This window comes from Styela clava, chromosome 6 (assembly GCF_964204865.1).
Source record: "Styela clava chromosome 6, kaStyClav1.hap1.2, whole genome shotgun sequence".
NCBI classification, from domain to species: domain Eukaryota; kingdom Metazoa; phylum Chordata; class Ascidiacea; order Stolidobranchia; family Styelidae; genus Styela; species Styela clava.
The window spans coordinates 12,085,819-12,109,653 of NC_135255.1; the positions used below are offsets into that span (position 1 = coordinate 12,085,819).

The 23,835-nt window shown below is 34.9% G+C and overlaps 2 protein-coding genes across 2 annotated transcripts in view; both read left to right on the forward strand.

Moving 5' to 3' along the window:
• Positions 1 to 2,854: 2,854 nt before the first annotated feature.
• Positions 2,855 to 16,968, forward strand: LOC120331463 (tenascin-N-like). The gene is made up of 27 exons (XM_039398550.2): positions 2,855 to 2,873; positions 3,310 to 3,413; positions 3,544 to 3,644; positions 3,910 to 4,075; positions 4,643 to 4,906; positions 5,756 to 5,927; positions 6,041 to 6,132; positions 6,213 to 6,261; positions 6,840 to 6,906; positions 7,117 to 7,250; positions 7,862 to 8,016; positions 8,598 to 8,731; positions 9,162 to 9,323; positions 9,549 to 9,651; positions 10,458 to 10,578; positions 11,068 to 11,201; positions 11,507 to 11,674; positions 12,235 to 12,324; positions 12,510 to 12,586; positions 13,058 to 13,151; positions 13,658 to 13,868; positions 14,253 to 14,422; positions 14,627 to 14,777; positions 15,241 to 15,353; positions 15,690 to 15,792; positions 16,033 to 16,191; positions 16,476 to 16,968. Exons 2-27 carry the CDS (start codon positions 3,347 to 3,349, stop codon positions 16,666 to 16,668), a joined length of 3,450 nt encoding a protein of 1,149 aa, XP_039254484.2. The 5' UTR covers positions 2,855 to 2,873; positions 3,310 to 3,346; the 3' UTR covers positions 16,669 to 16,968.
• Positions 16,969 to 17,543: 575 nt separating this feature from the next.
• The window catches only part of LOC120331339 (TOG array regulator of axonemal microtubules protein 1-like), a 46,998-nt gene continuing 40,706 nt past the window's right edge, over positions 17,544 to 23,835 (forward strand). The window contains exons 1-5 of the mRNA XM_039398414.2: positions 17,544 to 18,438; positions 19,826 to 20,372; positions 20,450 to 20,528; positions 20,905 to 21,120; positions 21,811 to 22,029. Coding sequence (XP_039254348.2) covers positions 17,760 to 18,438; positions 19,826 to 20,372; positions 20,450 to 20,528; positions 20,905 to 21,120; positions 21,811 to 22,029 — 1,740 coding nt within the window. The 5' untranslated portion in view covers positions 17,544 to 17,759. The remainder of the gene's footprint in view (positions 18,439 to 19,825; positions 20,373 to 20,449; positions 20,529 to 20,904; positions 21,121 to 21,810; positions 22,030 to 23,835) is intronic.

The window sequence follows — 23,835 nt, forward strand, 5'->3', positions numbered from 1 at the left end:
TTTGGTTGATATAAAATGGGTAGTTTTTGGAAATTAAAAGTTTGATCCGATAAAAATCAAATTGTGAAACAATGTTAAATTTTCTCTGTATTGTTACTCATAAACTGATATGTAAATATTGTGGGTTGGTATGACAATCCCGCTTAAGGTTTAATACACATTTATCCCTACCTGAGATTGATTCCAACGTGATGTGTCAGCGAAAAATACAAGTTTTACTGAGGTCATCTTTTTTAAACAACACTTTCAATATTATCTCTCAATTCCAACTACATTTCGCCAACATGGTAGTTTCATGAGAATAGCTATGCTGTTTTACTTCGGGATGTGTCGATGTCAGTTATGGTCCCACATTACCCATGCGTAACTTCCAATCGGGCGCGTCGTTGCGCACCCACTTATCCTTGCGCCCCAACGCCATTCTGGAATCAAGGCGTTAAAACCTCATAAATTTAAAATGTTGTCACATTAAAGAGAAATGATTGGTTCAACAAATTTGTAAGTTTTGTAAAGTTCACGTTGTATTCGGAAGTAACTAAAATCTTTAATGACTCAAAAATAGCAATTATATATATCGTGTCCCTTTGGCTTGGCCGAGGTAGGGTGATACAAGATTGGCAAATATCTAAAACATTAGTCCGTGTCATTGCGGTAGCATCAGTCAATACTCAGTTTCGCTACATATCATGATTAAAATAATTTCAATTCCAATTATAAACATCAATATTTTCTACTTTTTCATCTATTTTCTAGATATTTTCATCAGATAACACGATGTCAAGAGAACGCAAAAAAACTTTTCATGGCTTCTTCTACTATATACTTTATCTATTAAAAAAATTTAGACCTATTTCTGCCATTAGGTTTTTAAGGATTTTTTTTCCCCAGTTTATCCTAGTTATCTACGATGCAAGTGAATAATATTTCAACATTTCGGACAAATTAACACCAAATTAAACAGAGTAAGATTTTTGTAACTCCAGTTTTACTTTTGCATGAAATGACAGTTATGCTGAAAAAATGTGGGATAAACTAGAAATAAAGGAAATATTTTCATAAATATTTGCACATTATGTGATTATGGTACATATAACTGATCGGAAATGTTTAGTCGTGTATTCAATAAAACGCTATGATGTACTACCATCTTTTTTGTCATATATATTTGTAGAAAAAGATGAAGAAAAAAAAAACTAAGACCGTAGTATGTGATGAATTTTTTAATAAAGCGACTTATATTAAACTAACAAATAATTTTGAAGTAATAGTTGTAGCTTGTGGAATTTGAAAACTGCGACTTGATTTCTTGAAGTGAAATATGGTGAAAATTATGTTCCTGCACTTCCATAATTAGGCAAAATATAATACAATAAAAATAAAGTTGAATAACCAGTAGGCCTATCTATAATTCTATAATTAATACTTAAAATTGATGGAATTCCAAAACGGCGACTTAATGTTTTGAATTGATATATATCTTCAGGAAAAAATCGCCACGAAAAAAGATTAAAATAAAAAAGAAAATTTTGTTCGAGGGAACTCTTTTAAAAAAGGACAAAACGAACTGATTACAGACTGTTATGAAGACATACGAGCGTTTATTACAAAGTTTGAAATTTGCAAATTTAAATTGGATTCCATTTTTCATCACTGAATTGTTCCAACTCCAGAAACAAAGATTCAATTTCTGTAGCTGGATAAGTGAACTTCCATACTGTCTTTATATTGTTACTTCTTGAAACCATTTTTTTCTTTTTCACATTCGTCATATTTCACAATACAAAACTGTAATTCGTGTATGACGCGTTATTCAAGTTACAAGCTGCGGCCCGCGGCTAACCTAAATCGTGATTTGCGGACCCCTACGCAATTAGGACATTTCTGTTTTATCGCAACGTGTCCCAGCACAATAAAGAAAATTTAATTCAACACATTGATAACATATGTGCCAACAATCGCAACACCTAGTCCTAGTAGATAAAAGCATTGAAGTTGCATTGGCCCCAGAACAGTATTATCAAATGCAATATTCCACTCGTTGCCAACCTTTTTATTTCAACATCATTGGTATTAACACCATTCTCGCGATATGATCGATAAACTGTTGGTTATGACAGTTTTCAAGAAACCTTAAATTCGATTCGATTGGTTTGTCGCGGGTTCAATATCAATGACCTAACATTAATAGATTTTTTTATTGAAGAAAATGGTGACCAATATTGTTGTTACTCACATAATTCTCTTGATATGAGCAATCAGCTGTTATGAGGTATTATGACATCTTAAATCGGGTACTGCTGTAAGTATTCCTGAATGGCCACGCTGAATATACAGCCAACCTCGGAATGATGTTTGGTTCACAGCAAATTACTACATCTACTTTACACTGGTGACGAGTTACTTGTCATAATATAATCATTAACATTTAAGAAAATTTATTGCAAAAAAAACGCAACCTAACAAAATGTGTAACGGTACCACTCCAATTCTCTGATATCAAACAAGTGGACGTGGCTATGTATGCATATAAAATCAATTTGCTTTGTATTAACATCATCTGTTTTCGGATATGACATTGGCTGTATATGTAATTAGTTGTACCATCGGATGCCGTACTACGACATCTAGCGTCAATATTGTACAAATGTTGAAACTTCTTCCGCGAAGGCGACATCACATGCTAAGTTTCTAATTCGCCCGAGGCGATAGTTTTAATGGATATTATTTTATAGTTCCTGTTATTACGTGATGTTCAATAGTCTGGAAAAACCGGTGTAAATCTTGTCGAAATCAGTTGATGCCCTCGAGGCACTTGCTGAAGCAAAGGTACAGTTCTAGTAACAGTGTGCGAGGTAAATTTTTGATGAGGCCAGGTAAAGATATTTATTGTGCATTAGCGTTTATTAAATATCTAGTTTAAACCCAATTGAAGCTTATCAAACGTCTGTCAGAATGACAGTTTTATTGGTTAAATGAGAGAGCAAGGAGGTTGTGTTTCATTACTAAATTTAGTGAGTTTATTGGATTCAATAAGAATGACTTAGAAACATTTTTCGGAATTGTGAGATTTTTGGCGCATTTTACCCGTTTACTGTATTTATAGTTGAACTTCAGGTTCCGAACAAAAAAGCGTGCAAATTACATCATTTTTATTTTGCAATAATTACGTTTGGCAATGAACTTGTGAGGAGCAGTATGACTTGGCAATAAACTCTTCTAAAGTTCAAGAACCAATTACGCAACAAGTAGCTATGACGTAACAAATAATCAACCTAGAATCATTTCTTTTTATTAATATTTGATTTGCAGATATTCGTTTCAATTTAAGTATATTTCGATATCAAAAATGGATTGGATATTCCATGCTTCGATATTCAGTCTTCTGATAGTTCACGGATACAGCCAGGTTAACAGTAAGTGAATATTTTCGTTCAGCAATACTTCTATGAAATATTGTTTACTAACGTTGTTTTTTTAGCTATTGTGGTTTTTAGGTATTCCAATTTTGATCTTCTTTATATCAATATAATTTTTGTTTCACAGATATTCCAGCGCCAAAAAATATAAAAATTACTGAAGATTCTGTTACTGACACTGGATTCTGGGTAACATGGGAGCCCGTCTCAAAAGCCGATTCATACAGGGTACTTTTAATTAAGTTTGTGCATCTTGGTAATCAGGGTACCTTCGATAAATTGAAAAAAAAATATTTGTCACTTCATCACTTTATAAATTTTGTAGAATATAGATCGATTGGGGATTTTCTTACTTGTACGATTACCTAGACTTTAAGGTTCATCAATTTTCTTCAACTAAAAAATCACACAACTTAAACGTAATGACCTACGTTAACGATGAAGTCCCCTGACACTAAACAGAAGCATTTATTACAAAATATCGTTTATTTAGGTTATTCTTTCTCCACCAAAAATTGGAGCGGTTGGTGTGGGCAATGGAATTACTGACAAATTTACTGTCATTGATGGACTAGCTCCGGATACTGAGTATAAAGTTACGATTATACCAGTCAAAGGAAGCGACGAAGGCACTCCTGCAGTCGTTGTTCAAAGAACAGGTTTGTTTCTTTGTCGTTAGGCTTAGAAATGAAGGGATACATAATGCAAAATGTCCATAAACCCTATATACATTTACATGTGTCGCTGATTCACAATTAGATAAGAGAGTGAATGTGTCTTATGTAACGGCATTTTAATGGCCCCATTAGCAGTAGGAATATTGGACTGCCTAATATGTATATGTACCAGGTAAAGGTTACGAGTTTGGGAACTGTCTGTGTTAGCCAAGTTAATATACGCCCTGCCCACAGGTTTCAGTCCCTTTACACAACTTGATGTAAAGTAGGCGAACAAAATTAGTTACCTCCATATTGCTACACACACTTTTGGAGTGCCCAATTTTATGTCAAATATCTAACTTCCAAGATCGGTAGTGTCAGTCAGTGCAGGTTCAAGTGTTTCTATATAATTGAAAAATGGTGAAAGTTTGCGTGATCTAACTTTGTTTTAACAAATCTGTAAAACAAAAAGGTGACCTACGGTAATACTAATCATTATTATTCGGTATAAGTATTGATTAGTATTAATTGAGCTACGGAGAAATTTACCTTATAAAACATTTACAGCATTGCCTGCACCAACGAGCTTGTTCGTCGTATCAGACTCCGTCACAGCCAGTGAGATGGTTGTTGGGTGGGCAAAAGTACCAGATGCTCAATCTTACACGCTTGAAGTTGCCCCATCTACTGGGATCAGTGGAGCAGGCCGCGGAATATATAAGACATCTGCAAATCTTTTGGGGATGACCCCGAATACACAATACACCATAACAGTTCGTGCCATCAACTGGGTTGGACTTGGACAAGCAGCGACAATTCGGCAATTGACAAGTTGGTATTCATAACGTTTTGGGATTGATCTGGGTTATATTAGATTACGTTTTCATTATCTTTTGTCCACATCCATATATATAGCAAATGCCAAATATTATCAATTGTGATGCTTTTACTATTTTTGGAGATTTCTTCAATTTTCTTCAAATTATCCATTCGCTTTCTCATATGAGTAAGCTTACCATACATATGAAACATAAAACCGGGACAGTGCGAATTGGACAAACCTTGGTTCGATTCCAAGACTTGGTAATATTCAATTTATATGAATACTGGTGACATTCAAATCATTGAAAAACGTATTTTGAATAATTTAACTGCAGTACAGCTAAGGATAAATTTTAAATTGACGTAATAACATATCATAATTATGACTTAAAACAATATGGCACTCTCTCTCTCTCTATCACCAGAGGCTCATTGCTCTCACCGGAATGGTGAAGTGAGTCGCAAATCAGAAATAATTGGACTGAATCCCTTAACAAAAAATATTGTATTGATATTAAATGAAAAAAATATATTTCTAACTGCCATACTGCATGACCGGGACATTTGACTCTACCGGGCGGGGCGCCGGGACAGCTTGTCAAATTCGGGACTGTCCCAGCTAAACCAGGACGTATGGTAAGCCTACATATGAGTAGCTGATTTTTTTGTCGATTAATTTCTTCAAACAATTTTTTCTGTTGTTAAATTTCGATTTTAATAGTTTTGACAATTGTATCATTAAGCTTTATAATGACAGCTAATCGGGTATTGTAAGCTTGTTTTAGTAGACATAAAGGGATTGTCTTTCCGGCCAATGTCGTAAATGCATACCAATCTCCTTTTCTATTTGCACCAAAGAACTTCCGCCGCCATCAAACGTTCGGGTCGTTATGGAAACGGTCTCCCATAATTCAATGAGCGTACATTGGGATCCCGTGGTTGGCGCAAACACTTATGAAGTTTCTGTATCACCGCCAGATGGCGTACTTGGAGCTGGCCAAGGAATTACAGATACTTATGTTATTCTGAGGTTAGTAGTGACGATACGAAGTTTCATAATTTGCCTGTATTAGTTTAATTATATAATGCATACGCGTTTTAAGTCTGTAAGTTGGTTTAAGCGAAAAAATCAATTCTTTTCAGAAACTTGAGAGCCGATACCCAATACCGTGTGCAAGTTGGAGCAAGTAATGGGGCCGGTTTGAGTGAATATAGGCAAGCAATTGCGAAAACATGTGAGTTGATAAAATTTATAATGAAAAGCTAAAATACACTGACTTTTACTTCCAAATCACCATATTGCATAATATTTCAGTGTCGGTCTGCTATGCGAAAGCGATGGATTTCCCGAAAGACTCTTTCAAGTAAGTTTGTTTCGAACTGTTTCCTGTGATACGGTTATTTGTTGGCTGATATTGGACGTAAGACATTACTAGTATTTTTGCCAGGCCTCGGTCGTGAAAATATTCTGTTTTTTCGCTGGTATCGCGGTCGCAACATTTTCAAATGCAGAGGAGTCCGAACCTAGAGTAAGCCGGCATTGAATCATCTTAAAATCGGAAATTAAAAATCGAAATTAAAATTTGTTTAATTGAAACATTAAAAAATTCGAAGTTTTCATAGTTAAAATTTTTTCATCGGAGCCGTAATCAACTTTGTTGAATCCGGAAAAAAACAGTTTTTGTATTCAGTGAGTGTATGTTTCTGAAATAAAACCAAGACAAGTTTTTGTTTTATATTTAATATATTCTTTGTTGCATTTTTTGGGATCCCGCAAAATATGTGAGACGTGCACTGAAGAAATATCAAAAGCTTTTTGAGACAATATTTCAAATGGACTATTTTCAAAAGCTTACATTCTTAAAATTATTCATCTTTACTGTCATTTAACGTTTAGAATGATAATAGTTTTTTCAATATTGAAAGTTCTTTTTTTTATCAGGATCACCTGCCCAGCGAGATGTGCGCGAAATCAAGAACACGTTTATGGAACAAGAGAATATACAGATGTAAGTTTCTCTTCACCTATCTTCACTCAATAATATCGTATACATCTTAAATGTCATCCTGAAAAGCGTAATACTATCTAGGCACAAATTCCTTGTGTAATTTTAAAGTGTTTGATATACAATTTCTCCGTCAAAATCAGATAGAATTATTTGAATATATAAAATACTCATTGAATCACTAAACGACAACACCCTAACATTTCCGTTTAGGATTCTTATATTTGCGCTGCTGCCGTTCACGATGGTAGAATAGACGACAACGTCGGAGGTGAGGTTGTTGTTAAGAAACGACCAGGGTTGCCACATTACGTTGGTACAGGAAGACATGGAGTTTTGTCCCAAGAGTGAGTGTTATGTTTTCAAAACTGAGTCCGTTTTATTATAACTTAAAACAGGAGGAATGGGCTATTTCATCAAGACTATTCTGTTGCGAATGTGTTTATGAAATCCGTGTTTAAATCACGGATTCTCACTTATAAACAAATACATTACTGTCATGCGACAATTGGCAAGCTACGAAAATTCAGTATTGTTACGGAAGTGCTCGTAGATACCGGCGAGCACAGACCTTGAAAGCAGTTCTACTTGGGCAACGCCCTGATAGAATGTAACCACCAATCTGATAGATTAACCGAAAATCTTTACAATTATTACAAGAGAGCTATGTTCAAATATATGGACACGTAGAGTCACATAATTTTGATGACGTCATAGCGAAAAAAAAAGTAATAGTCCTCTGGAGAATATTTTTATCTTTAACCACTGAAAATGTCAAAGCAATTGGTCCAGTATTCGAAGAGAAAAGCGATTTCTTCAAAACGTGTTGACGGAAACAAATAATAACAATAACAACAAAATTTTGAAACGATCGTTATGTCCACTACGTGTCCAATAAGGAGTTGACATGGCTTGTTTCCGCCGAACAATTTAATTAAACTATTTCGTTGTATTCTAGTTACGGCGGCTGGCACAGTTCTTTTGTGTTTGGACTTCAAATCCCTAAAAACTTCAAAGTTCAACCAGGATCGATTGGTCATAACACATTCACAGTTGAATGGGATAAAGTTAGCGGAGCAGATGCATATAGAATATCGGTTATTCCTGATTTTGGTAAGCTCATTAAATAGAAAATGAAAAGAGATGTTTTTAGAATAGAAAGTAAAGCTTTATAAGTGATAAAAAATTATATAATTTTTATTTAACCTATTTAATCGGCCTCAATCTTTGCACTAACTGGCAAAAAATCTAAAATAAAAAAGTTGCAGAATATTAACATAGTACAGGTATATACTCCTGAATTCTAATAATGGCGGATTCGAATATAACCAAAATCTTTGGTTAAAGTTTAATTTTTAAATTTGATTCGATCACTTAATTCAAGTTCATGCAAATGAGGGATATGAAGAGACATATATATGATCCCATTCAACTTCACTGGATCCATCCAAAATGTAATTCCACATTAATCATCATTGTTCATTTAGGTTGAAGATATTTTGAATCATCAAAATACTGCACTTGATTCGCAATACTCTTTTTGTGTCTTTCCAAACAGATCTCCTATTTTGAGATCATATATCCATCTCTATTCCTCATTCAACAGAACTTGCGATCATGTGTTCACGTCTTCTCGCGTGTTCAATCTGAGTGTCTCCTCCGTAGAAAATCTATATTTTTAATTTTTATTACAGCTGTTGTAGGAGCTCGCCCTGGAATCGAAGATACAAAAGCAACGTTGAGTAATTTGAAATCAGACACCGAATATAAAGTTTACTTGACTGCTACAAATACACTAGAAACAAGTGAAGCTGCAATACTTGAACAAGTATGTTTTAAACAATGATCATCAAAAATCTGTAATTTCTCGTGTAATCGATGCCGCCGGTGTACTGCCTGCTATTCGGATGGTGCACTTGCAAAAAAACTCATCAATTCCACCATAAACCTCGTTTTACTTAATTATTCATTTATATTATGTGGACGAATCGACAAATTGCGTTTATTGGACACCAAGTGTTGGAACAAGTCGCTGGATAACGATAACTTGAATTTTATTTCAAATTTTTTCTGAGACCTATAGGACCCGATTTTTCATCTCTAATTTTTGGGGTATTCCGCACCACAACATAACATTCCATTCAATCATTTCAGCAAACTCGTATCAAAGCTCAGATAAATCCTTACTTGTACCGCTGCGAGACCTTCTTGTCCATATATTCGTCGTCAATAAATTTTTATTTAACTCTTTCCAACAGTATACCGCACTATCTGGACCGAAAAATCTTCAAGTCGTGACAAACTCAGTCGCACACGATCGTATGAACATTACTTGGTATCCAGTACCGGGTGCATCTCATTACGTCATTGATATCAAGGCGGGAGCTACGTCATTTAGTGACGAGACGAAGCTATTATCGGTAAGTAGAAATTTTGCAAATAAAAAATATTGAATGAATCAAAAAGAAGTTCTAATCCCTTCGATTTATTAATCCTGTTATAATAGACTTTAATTTGTAAATTCATGAAAAAAAAAACTAGGTTTTGGGCATTTCGAAAATAAATTTTGTACAAAATCAGTTATATATTCGGTGCATATACATGTTTATGTTATCAAATCCTGAAAAATTTTGTATAATTTATAGTCGATGATCGATGGATTACAAAGTGGAATTCGATATACTATCAGTGTGCGTCCCGTAAATAGTGTCGGACCTGGAGAGACAACAAGCATCACTCAATATACAAGTAAGCTATATAGCGACAGCAAAAAATATACCTGGCTGTATCCACAGAGCATACCACTTTATATTTAGTATAAAACTACTGGTACGATACTGCTTTTTGTGAGTGATTTAAACGCGCACTGAGCTTTTGAAATAATTACTGGTATTTTCACGGTAAACATGAGAGCGATGCTCAAATATATGGACACGGAGGCCAAATACAAAGTAGTACCGGTACCACAATCTTTACTCACAACTAACGCGAACGCGGAACCGCCACACGGTGCGCAATTTTTGTTGACGTCATCGCACCCAAAAAACAAATCCCATTGAGCCCACACAAATTTTTGAAATAAATCAAAGTAAGAACCTTCAGCAAAAAATACAGTCTTTACCTACTGAAAATTTCAAAGCAATTGGTTAATAGTTAATGAGGAAGCGATTTTTTTTTCATAACAATAAGAAGAAAAATACCAACAAAAACAAGAAAAACGAAAGTTAGGGGATTCCCAAAACAGCGATCTTACTCCACAGTGACACCTTGTGTCTCATCACTAATTAATTAATAACTCGCTAATTATACGACATAATTCGCCCAAAATCAATAGTTTGGTTATAATGGTTCGAGATATAATAAATGTACATGCAAAATCTGCAGCAGATCCAATCTCACTTTCGTGAGATATCGCGTGCATCTAACAGACAGACAAACAGACAGACAGACAAACAGACAAATACCTATCAACATACTTACCGATTAAAATCGATAAATAATAACAGTTGATTATGTCAATTTATCAGATCTCCCATTAAATATTTTATTTTCAGAACTTGCGACTCCAGAAAACGTCGAAGCTGAATCGGTAAACTGGCATCGTATGCATGTACAATGGGATGCAGTATCAGGAGCTTCTCATTATTTGGTTTCAACAGTGCCAGCTGGTCTGAGGTTTGTAACCGAAATCATCCTTATCAAGATTGGTCAGCCACAAGTACCTTGATTCCCAGGATTTTTAAATATTCGTTTCAAAGTTGTTACAGTCATACCCATTCCGTAAGAAAAATCACGCCAACTTTTCCTATATAGAACCCTAACAAAAATCACACAACCTTCCTACCAATACAACATAAATACAGATCATATGAGATGAAGTAATAAACACAATTTCACCTATACTATTAATTATGACACATTTTGACGATAAACTACATTCCATGGACTGTATTATATTAGTATTGATTATCATTGGAAACTTCTTAACAAAATTGTTGCACTGAACTAAACACCCAAGGTAGATCCTAGTACAGTAAGGTTCGTGGTAATGTTCAGATATTTTGACGAATCTTATTCGATTCCGTGGTAGTTCTCGAGACATATGTCACCGCCATGTGGCCTTTGTAGCCATATTTATAACCATTGCCTTCTTGTTTCGTTTAGAAATGCTTCGGAATCGACTGAAAATCCATGGATTTGGCTTGAAGACTTATCTCCTGATACGATGTACGATATAAGAATTCAGGCAGTAAATCCACACGAGAGAAGCAGGTCTACGACGATAAGGCAAATGACTGGTAAGCCAAAAACATACTTTTGTTCAATTGAAAGTTTATATCTTACTATTATGTCCAATTGCAAATATTTATTTCCGTTTAAAACAATAGCTTCGGGAGTATCAGTCGCTGCTGTTTTATGGCCAAGTTCGGAGTGAATAAGTGAAAACGCCAGTTAAAAAATTCAATTTAACCTCCCACGGTAGTCCATTTAGTCAATTTTAAATGGTAGATTCTGGACAAAAAAATCGAATGCATATTCATATATCAGTGTTCTTTAAACAAGAATATTCCCAAACAATCAAAATTATTTCTAACACAAACAGCTCTCGGTCAACCAAGAAATGTAATCGTCAGCGATAAGACTCACAACAGCCTTTCCTTGGTTTGGGATAAAGTAAAAAATGCTGATTCATATCACGTCACAATTGTATCAATCGACGGAAAACACGGGACCGAGGATGAAAGGAAATCGAATAAATTTATCTTGACAGGTTTGTCCAATACATTTATATAGCTTAAAAATATTTTAATTCCTCTCGAGAACGGCTCCTGACTCAATTATTCATAAGAGATGAACTTCATACTTAATGCATTTAAAGGTGTTCTTTGTGTTTTGCAATTTTAATGCTCAAGAAACCGGCTACGATTGAATTATTATTTACTGGAGTAAAATAGATTTTATTTAAAATATGAAGATAAAATCATGTCACAAACATACCACAAAATACCGTTGCGTGATTCGGATTAATTGCCGCAAATGATTATACATCTCTCCATGTCATATTTCATGGCCACTACCTTACCGACAATGTAAATATGGAGAAGCTGTACTGGAAACATCCTGGTTTATATAAAAACATAGATAACGTGTCTGAAGCCTTATTAAGAGCAAACGTGCGTGATTAGCTCATAAAAAGTAACGTTCAAAAATATTGCATTACAATTGTAATGATACGAGATTATTTCCATTTCTGTTCCCTTTTTCTCTCTATTGATTGAACTATGAAAAGTCGTCAAATAAAACAAAGTAATTTTGAAATCATATTTATAGGACTTGAAGGCAGAACAGAATATAAAATCAAAGTCGTCGCAAGAAACAAAATTGGTGATGGAAAACCGGCGTCGATCGGTGTTACAACATGTAAGTTTTGCAAAAAAAATATTTTTTGCCTGTGTGGTTTGCCCGTGTACTCCACATAGTAAATAGTTTTGAAACCTTTTTCGAAAATTTTACAATGTTTTCACTAAATACCATTTTTGCGTAAATTGCCGTAAAATACCGAAAATGCTGTGAATTGTCAAAAAATATCAAATTGATTTTAATAGTGATTCCTCCTCCATCAAATTTGGTTATCAGAGGAAGCAACGTAAATCCTTCACAGATTGAAGTAACTTGGTCACAGGTGAGAGTTTTCTTTTTATTTTGTGTAGGATGAATTTACATTGAAAGTAAATGATCCTTTTTTACTAATCGAGTAATTTCATTCACAAATTTAGGATGATTATTTTACTATCAAGCAATTTCATTCATAAAAATATGTGCGCGTTATACAGCATTCAGTAATATCCAATAACACTTGACAGTAGCCATAAAATTTTAATGTCCGCTTTTCAATATTTTGTGAAATAATTTGATGCACATGTTAGGGTTCGGCGAAAACACACTACAGACCCAAAGCTCAATGTTTACCTATACCTTTCTGTTATTCTTGGAAAACAATACCACCTATATGGCTGACAAATAGGCCACAAAAGAGTTCTTAACTCCAAATTGATAATATAGTCCATTTTCTTAACAGTTTAATTAAATAGCCGATTGCATCATAAGATGACTGATTTTTTACATACTGTTACGAATGTCAATTTTGTTTCAGATGCACGATGCGACAGGATATTATATATCTGTAAGTCCAGGTGGCGAAATCCGCGGTACTGGATTAGTTAGAGATAACAAAGGAGTGATTAGTGGTAAGTGGAGACAAAATTGTACATGTGCTAGTTGTTAACTAACACCAGAACACTTCACGAGACAACAAAAATCGCATATGAATATAATTTGTAACCACAAGAGACGCTAAAAAATAAATAACATATTTGTTAGTTAGACTATGATGACATCGCAGGATCAAATCCCATGCCCACTACCTCACCTAGAGTTTAAAAAACATTTTGGTAGGCAATACCAAACCGGAAAGATTCCGGTTCCTCCCAAATAACGTAATAGTATCTGCTTGTACGGAGCCTTGTTCGAGTGAAACGCGTACAAGTCTGTTGTGTAAAAATAATTTATTTTTTTGTCAATACCGTTTAAATAAGTAAGGGTATTTGTCGTTGATTCTTCATTTCTTAATTCTATCCGATATTTAAAAAAATATATATTGGTTTGAATACTTTTAAGCAAAATACGATTTTAAAATAGCATCTCTTTTCGCGATTTAAAATATAGTCATACGTTTTTGTTTCTTGCATTGAAGGTTTGAAGTCTGGCGTTTTATATAAGCTCGATGTAATGGCTGTGATTGGTGCTGAACGAGGAATGAACGCGTCATCGAATTTTGCTACTGGCCTTCCTTCACCAACAAACGTTCGCCTCGAAAAAGATTATATTCTTCCAAATAGCTTGTTTGTTGTTTGGAATGTCGTCAGTATTGCAGAGTATTACAATTTAACATACCAGAATTTAAGGTGAGGAAGCTGATTATAGAAATAAGTTAAATTTTAGATCAAGTCAAGTACACAAGCCAAGCCACATAATCATGAGTCGTAGTCTGTCGATGGGACATAACCCGGTATTTGGAACTGCGTTTAAAATGGAATTATTCTGTCTGTATTTTGTAAGACATTCTTCATTGATTTATCCGCGGGTTTGCGTGTTGATTAGGACCTCCCAGTGCTCTTTAATTGTGTTTGAACTGAGTCTAAATACAACAACGGCAATGCCTTTGATTTTTCTTTAATCGATAAAAAAAAACTTTCGAATGTGCTCACCAAATGTAATATTGATAACGAAATTAATAATTTGTAGTCGGTTCATTTTGATATACTGTAATTAATTATTTTCAATTTTAGAACATCCATGACAAAAACGATTTATGACATCCAAAATACTTCAATGCTTTTGCCTGATCTCGATCCGGGAACGAGGTACTTGATAACAGTTTTTGCCGTTGGAAGTTCAAATCAAGATGGCGGAGTGAAACAATTAGGATCATTGGGTGCATCGACCGTAGGAGTGACAAGTAAGTAATTTATTTACAAGTAAATTGACCTGCTTTCCTATACGCTGCCTACATCATTGCATCAGTACTTAGATATATTATCTGGATAATAAACGTTTAGTCATTTTCCGGTGTTACATAACAATCAAGTTCCAATAGTGAAGTACACTCGAATGGGATGGTAGATAAGATTTTTAAACTAACAATATATATCTTAATTTTCAGGACTTGGTATACCTATGGACATCACATCACAGAATATTACCGACACTTCAGTTACTGTAATTTGGAACCCAGTTCGTTTTGCGACCCATTATAACGTTTTCATCGATCCGGCAGTTGGTGTAAACGGAACTGGAAAAACAGAAACCAATATGTATGTCGTGGTAATTAAAATATAAATAGACAATTTCGTAATTAATCACTCTTAAGTCGAGTTTCACTTGTGATAATTAAATCTGTGTTTGCGTTTTTTTAAAAAACTAAAAAAATTATTTATGTTCATTTTCTCCTGTCCGCAACCAGAATTGATTCGAATTCCTGGTCTATTTACAAATTAAAATTGATATGTATAACTAGATTTAGTAACCGTTCTGATTTATTGAATTGCAAAAACTATGTAGAATGTAATTCAAATCAAAATTTCCGGTGGATTTATTGTTGAACGTCTTCAAAGTTTGTCTTGGAACGCACCTATGCTTATTTCCCCATTACTCTAACAAACAGAAATGAAAACGTCAAGACAATCATGTGTGTACTAAAATTGTAAATTCGCTACATCATATGTACAAAATATTCAAGATTTTAGATATTTTTCATGGAATTGTGTTTGTATTCAGAGCCCAGATTACTGGTCTAGTAAAAGGAGAACAATATGTTATATGGGTTTATGCAATGAATGAAGACAACAACGCCACAAGTGAACGTATAGAACTTGCCATTGTTGCTGGTAGTAAGTATACAATTTGTTTGTCTCATTAATCTATATATCTATATACTTATGATAATGCGATTTACGCTACCAAAGACAGAATGCCCCATACCATGCTTCAAAATATTCAAAGCAGTGAAGAAACTTGTTTTAAAAAAAATCAACTGGAAAACGAAACAGTATCAAAACTAGTACATACAACTCCTCTGCAGGGATGGCTATGGTTGGGGGTGATGGACAATTGAATGCCATTGGAAATATTTTATCAGTTCTGTGTTCCAAGCTATGCATATAAAATCCTATTTGATGATTCCTCGTAAGACTTCGAATATATTTTCAAAATATTATTATTTTCAGGTCAAACGCCAGTAGATACCGAATATGGCGGTGGTTCGTGGCCAATTTTTACCGAAGCCGAAGAACAACCAACGCCTGATGAACCAAATCTGAAGCACCCAGGGTAAATGATTTATCATTACCTAATCAGGGTGGTCCAAGGTTGTGAGGTTGAAGGGCCGCAAAAACTTTTGAGTAGGTCTCGCGGGCCGCAGTCGGAAAAAAGCCAAAAGTGTTCAATCAATGTACTCGTAATGTAGAAAAAGGAAAATTAAAAAAAATCTCCTTTCAACATCACACACATACAGCATATATATATATATATATACAAAACTTATTCTAATTTAATGTTATTGTCTGTCAGAAATGAAAAGAATGAAGGTGATGAACCGAAGAAGGAGAAAGACGGATCGGGAAATACTTGGATTATAATCGTAGTCATTGTCATTTGCCTTGCATTATTGGTTTTATTTGCTGTTGTTCCATGTTGTTGTGACTGCATGAAAAACAAGCCATTGTTAAAGTAAGTTAGAACTGTTTATATACATTGCTGGGAATGATCTGATCGATTTTTTAAATATATTATACGCAAGAAATTCTATAAATTTATTACCTCATTTCACTTCATTCTTTCAAGATTCCGCTAGTCTCCATTCATTTTGTTATTTTAATGAATTTATTAATGAAGTTATGGTGGAATTTGTGGTAAATTTGAGACAACAAATTAAAACAGTTTTCTCTCACGAGAAACATCTTGTGAAATTTTTACTTTGTCATCTTGACAGTATTTTGTGTTCATTCATCCAGGTATCATGGTTGGTGCGGATGTTGCTCTCCGTGTAGTGATGTTGGTTGTTGCGGATGCAGAGGATGTTGCAATGCCACTGCAAAAAATATCGACGATGAGGATGGTGATATGGAAATTGCCGGAGGAAGGGCTTACACTCCAAGCATGTCACGAAGGACTCATTCTAGAAATTCATACACAGTTTATCATTGATTGGATTAAAATATTTTTCTCGTCAAATCATGGTCGTTAGAATGATGTCAAAATAAGAAAAATGTGGCAACATTCGACTTCACAAAATATTTAAAAACTGAATTCATTATCGTTAGTCTTAAGTTTTTGTTAAAGTGTGCCTAAATTAATTAATGGTGGTCAGTAAAATATTTTACGGTAAAAACGTGCCCCACAATCTGTGATATCTTTTAGTGAATGTGTTTTTCTTATTTGTCGTTGACTATTATTGAATTGCTTTATCGTTTATTGTTTGTGAAAATATATTTATATTGAACCTAATTTAAACTTGTTTTGTATAAAACATAAGTAGGAATTAAAAAATTACAAAGATAGAAAAATCAAAAACGGGATAAATATATACATATATGTATGTGCATCAATGGCGGCGATTTAAAAACATAATGCGACATAATATTTTACAACAATGAACGAAAATCCATTATCAAAGCTCAATCGCCAAATAACTAAAAATTATAAAATTCAGTGGGAGCTTCGGAATGAATTCAAATAAAAATTTTCAAAATAAAATCGGCCATACGTCACTGCTCTTCGTTCTCACACACCGATACCGAAAATATATATACCCCAGCCTGAGTAAAATATTATGATTTTTTTGAAATTCATCGTTGCTTACATCACGTCGTCAGCAACAAAGTATGCCACACGTAATTGAAGATATAAGCTAGGATTGATTCCATACTAGAGCTTGCATAAAAATCGAGAATTAATCATCAAAATCGATTACATAGCCTACTATCAATAACCTAGCCTTGTCACCGTATCATTAATGCCTCCGTATAGTGATAACGCTTGATTAATTTGATGCATTATGCATGCATAATTTCATCCCATTGACTTTTCGCGCTTATCGAATAAATTGTAAGACACAATTTGTCAGTATTTGACAGGGATGACGAATGAACGTAACTGCAATATTCTATCAGAATTTTCGTAGACCGTCGACGGAACTGAGAGTTCTCGTCTTCGTGGATGCAATTTACTTTTGAAGTTAGTTAGAAAAAAGATCGTAGAATTTAATCTAACTACTAATATATTTAAGATCACAAAAGATGAAATTACGGACGTCTTTCGAAATCGGTTTAGCCGCGAAACCACCACATGCACCTCGTACTAACGGCTCTGTGAGGTTGAATCGGCGGGGAAGTGTACTGAACAAAGAAAGCGATTGTTGCCAGAAAATAAATTCCATAAATTCAAACCAGAATAACAACAATGTAGACTATTATTCCGAGAATGTGCAAATACACCGGCAAATTAGTCCAATTCAGGAAAATGGTAACGACGATATTGAAGCTTCAGAACACGAAAATACTCAGTCTACCGGTATGCTTGGTACCGGGACTGACGAAAACAAAGCCAGTTTCGCCAAGCTGTTGGTAGTTTCCAAACCGTCCAAAGCTGAAGATGATTATATGACCGCAGAAGCTACTTGTGCCGATCAAACAATAGAAACAGAAAGCGAAAGATTGATTAGAAACGAGTATAATATAAACAACAACAACAATAATACTGGGTCATTGTCTGTTAGTCAAAACTCAGTTGACTGGGAAGCAAGTTCGCTAGACGATGATGATTTAGAAATATTTACGGACTTATCAGAATTTACATCTTGTACCGTGGACGATTGTTACTTATTGAATGGGGATTACAGTGGATTGTCACCGGATCAACTGCAACTCACTGTTACCGTAGCAAAGTCATCTGGATCAACGAATCAACAACCAACAAGTAAGATACAAGTTTTGGTTCCAGCTTTTGTTTACGCGTAGGGTAATTTCAGAGAACAATACTGTAGAATGCAAATTTTGGAAGCCCGTTACCTAGCCTAAACGTAACATGAATTTATACTTCGCTTTGTATTTATGAGAAAGCGGGCCTAATTTATGTTTGTTTCAATTTTTGCTGCATGTGGCTTGATACTAATTTAATTAGAAGCTTTTTCACAATATACAAGTGCTGTAATCATCTTGATTTGTAAGTATTATTCTTGCGTGCAGTCCTGCGAACCACTGGTTACAGTTGAACCAAGCGCAAAGGCGCAGTTTTCTGACAACGCGCGGTTGTTTGCCTTATTCATAAATTGATTTAATTGAATATTTGTCAAAACAACGCGCAAGAACTCACTCGAAAAAAAATATAAAAACTAACACAAGATTCAAAAGCTTTAAAACTGTCGGCAGGCGATATTGGCGTTAGACGATGTTCGCGTCAACTCGGGCAAGAAAGTCTTCGGAATTCGTATCCCATTCCATAAGTTGCCACAAAAAAACTTTTCGTGTTGAAATTTCAACTCGACCATAGACGAATTAAATAATTTGGCAAATTGAACGCAGTTTAGAAAATACTTTTTTGATGAGCTTATCCCAAATGATTCAGAACCACAATATCTTTAAGAATATGATATATATATAAATAAAATGATGAAAGAGGCTTTTCGAAATATGCAAAATGTGGCAACTTGTTTGCCAATTTTACACCAATCATATTGATTACTCTCGTTTGAATTCGGTCATTATAATAACGTCGACTGCACCAACAACTAATTTGACAGACTGTTTGGAGATTGAATTACACTTCATTAAAATTCCACTCATACAGTACTTATGAATGAATCTCACATGAAGCATGTGTATTCCAGTACCGACATTTTACATGTTTCAACACATGCCGTATAATCTGCTTTTTGGTGCATATTTGCATAATTCATAATTGCGCATCTGGGAAGAAATCGACAGAAAAGCGTCGGCAAAAGTAAAATAGCTGATTTAAATGAGACTAAAAGATAGCAGATAGTCATAAAGTTAGTTTTAAAATGAATTTGCTAGAAACAGACAAAAGAAATGTGTAGGGAAATGCTTATTGTTGAAAGTTTATTTGGTGGCAAATAGCTCTCAAAAAGTCAGGTTTACCCTAACGATTTCGTAGCTTGTTTTACGTATGTAGCCACAGAAAAGAGAATGCGACGTAGATTAAATGTAGGTGTTAGGTGCGTTTTCCGTATCAAACTAGATCATATTATTTCATGAACAACTTTTTGTTATATATATTGAATTATCCTTTAGCCTTTATATCTATATATCATATACATACTCTATCATAAAATATTTATTTTTAGTTTGTGCATCACCGAAGCCGGTATATATACATACGCAGCCATCACCTGGGTCTCCGGCATGGTCGTCCTGTACTCGTCAAGTAATACGGGATTATTTGGGCTTGAATGATGCTTCAATAGACGATACGGCGGATAAACAGGAAGAGGAAATACCATACAATATGAAAAGCCCCGTTGCCGAGCGCTCTGTACCTAGCGAAGAGGATGAAGTAAACTATTTGAAATCGGCTCTAGAAACAGTCCCGTTTGAAGATTCAAATTACAGTACTTTTGAAGACTACGAAAAGTCATTGTATGAAAGTTCGTACGAAATGAGACGTGATCCCGGGGGTATGTTACTCACACATGAGCAAAATTATAGAACCCTACCTACGAAGCTAAGCAATAACGACCGTAGCATCTTTAACCAAATTCAGTCCGAAATCAATCAAACTCAGGATCGATTTAACTCAGACGCGAAAATGGACACTAAAACAGCAAATACTAACGCAATATCAAAGAAGAAAATAAGTCGAATACCGGTTCGAAGTCCAACACAACCGTCCAAGTAAGTAGTTTGGCGTAAATGTTTTTTTTTATGATATCGTTATTTTCATTATCTTTATAATACATACTGTAATGCAGAATACCAAAGCGAGGAAGAAATTGTAGGATTGACGATTCTGATAATGCCACAACACCGTCACGGAAACCCGTAGTGCAGGTAAATACAGGATACAAATTGTTCGGTATAGTATTACTATATCTATGCAATGTATATTGTAGACACTCACTTGATGAAATATTAATGACTCGTTGCCTAAACTATACAGTACTGATGAAAGGTGCTATTCTTTTAACGCATTGAAAAATAGGAATTATAATATATATTATGCCTGTACTGTATATATCGCCCAATAGTTAACTCAATTTGGCCAGAAAGTTGTTTATATTTCGTTCTATGTATGTGCATCCATGAATTCGTTGTATCTGAATAATTTTAAATGGTTTCAGATTTTTATTCCACTTGACCGATACAAGAACGTTGAACACGGGTGGTGTGAAACTATAATATATTATACTTTTGTTTGCTGCTACAGTCCGGTCTATTGGAATTACCCCGAATAAGGACTCTTCCTCGTCCAACGCGACGAAAAGATCATATTCATGAAGATTCATCTAAAACGGAAGGATGGTTGAATTACCAAGCAAAAACTGCCAATCGAAATTCAAGACTGATTTCTCCGCAAACCATAATTTCAAAATCAGGACGAGGATTAAATTCTACCATACCTCGCTACAGGGAAATGAAAAAGGTAGCCTACACTCATGTTTTATATCAATATTTGAAAACCATGATATCAATATTAATAACAATACGCCTCTTTAATTGGTATGGCATTGCTGTTGAAAAAGAATCTAATAGAGACGAACACACTTATTTAAAGCGCGAATATTGCGTTATACGCGATCAAACATTATCAATCAATGCTTCTTGTCACATGTACTGTCTCCCACGCGTCTGCCTTGTTTGATTATGCACAACGCTACGTCGTTGTCTGATGAATTATATGCTTTTCATTATGGAACCCGTAGGATTGGATACTTTGCAGGAATACTTGTTGCCACTGCAAACCACATTTGAAATGATGTTCCCAAATGTAGTTCCATACAAATTCATAGAATTTTATTCCAATTTTCCCTATTTCGGTTCTATTACGAGTTCGGGGACTAGCCAAGTGACTTCTGTATGTGTATGTATCTGGAATTATGGCCTAACCCTAACCTAGTACACATACTACGTTCCGGTATCCGCCATCTTGGTTCACATACTTCGGGAGTACCGAAAAATCTACACGATGCATATTGAAAAAAAAATTTATTTTGACTATTTGCCCACTTGTGTGAAAAGTACAATTAAAATGATGAATAATAATACATATTTTCCGATCCGAAATTTTATTTATATTGGTCTTATCAGCATGACTTGGTATTTTTTCTGTCAGCCGAACATCGTCAAAGGTTACGCACGGACTCTTCCAAATTCACCTCAGCCTGGATTAAGGCGGAATCAACAATGGTGGCGTCCTTTTTTGTCAAGACTAGATGAAATACGGGACTTCTTCATCGATTCGCCAAATATCAGCCCAACGGAAGTAGTTCGAAGTGATGTGATTGGATCATTAGCGGATGAACTGAGAAGCCTATGCGAAGGTTCGCCTGAGGTAACATGAGCATGCAATAAGATCTTGCTTATCATCTTGCTAAGATGAAACCTTAAAATTTCAATCTGTACATAGAATGATCTATATAACTTCAACTGCTTGAGAGGAACTTGCATTAACATCTATGATTGAAATTTATACAGTCCTAAACACATTTCCCTCATTCGGCTTGTGATTGGAGCTTAGTTCGGGAAGAGTTAATGCATATGCAGCACGTTTGTCTCAACTCAATGTGCAAAAAATAAGACCCCTGGTCCCGTATTGCCTTTTGCTATTGCTACATTCGTTTTCACTCATAAAAATTCCAAGGTTAGGTGTTGCCTATAGGCTAAGATCGCTCGCTTCAGATTTGCTGAATGGCGTAGTTAATTTGACGACAGGAAATAACTGTGTCGCAAATCACAAGTAATGCATAAAGTATTCAACAGTCTATAACGTCTTAAGTAAATAACTCAAAATCTAAGACATGGGCTCTTTAACTTCAAAAATGTTATTGTCAGTATACAGTATATTTCTGTGTTCGGTGTAGGGAAAACACCCCACAAACAGTAGTTCATGGCACTAATACTGTGTGTCCAAGCAAGACTATGCACTAAAAATCCTCGTAGTCGCAGTAAGTTTTTTTGAGAATGGGAAGTCGCAGGGCATCAAAGTAGGACCTGGTTTGGCGAATTGTATTTGAATAAGCACGTGTCATCAAATTGATAATGTTTTACCATAATTCAATCAAAACCTTACTTAATTGATCCACATTATTAGGAATACAAATGGACAACTAACCCTTACACTTGCTATCTATTTCCGAAATGCAAACGTAGTTGGGCGTATCCTAATTTTATACGTTTTAAATAAAAAATCGATTTTTCTCTGAAATGCAAAAAACTATTCTGCACCATATATACTGAATTGGGAATATTTTAACAATATCCTGAAATTTGTATTATTTACTCAATATTTTTTGATAAGGTGTGCTCATAAGAAGAATTGTTAAGAGAAAAGGCGCAAATCGCTTTGTATAATTTTATGAATTTAACTCTTATAATATACCAATCTTGGCCCATTCTTTTCTAATAAAACCTTTGATCGTATAGCGGTGTAGCCCATCACGCTCAGTTTACTTTAGTTTAGTCTGCGAACTTTACCATTAGACCAGTCGAATTTATTTTAATTCCTTTAAAAAGCAAACACCTATCCTTTTAGATCAAACCGTGGAAACTATAGACATGAGTGTCGTGAACTGCGACCCAACCCCAAAAGTACATTGTCCGACATGATATTTCATGTAAATAAGTAACCGCAAGAAAAAACTTGTTAATACGTATTTTATATAGTAATAAGTTAGTGCCACTTTAATCCATTTCCAATACTGGTCGAAATACTGCGTTGCCATTGTCCGGATCGGTATGCCTACGTAAACTACAACATTGGTGCCCGAAGGCATGCTTCATTCAGAAATCTTGTAGCATGAAATCATTTTCGAAAAACCACTTGTCTTTTGGTAGCAACATAGCGACTTTTGTATGTTGGCAGTTGGTCGTTTTTCACTTAATTTATGAAGATTGCAAAGGTAAATACCGGTAATTAACTAGGCTAAAGTTTGGAGCCCACATCATCAGGTGTAAATGTTTGCTTTTGTCGCTATGAAATTCAAGCTAGTAATTAGCGATTCCAGTTAGTCTACATCGAAACAGATTCGAGCGTTTAATTGTCCGCAGCATAAATCAATCACAGCTCTTCATCTATTTCTATAGTTGGTAAGTGGGCATGGTGTACATAGTGAGATACGATGTTTATATATGGCTGTTC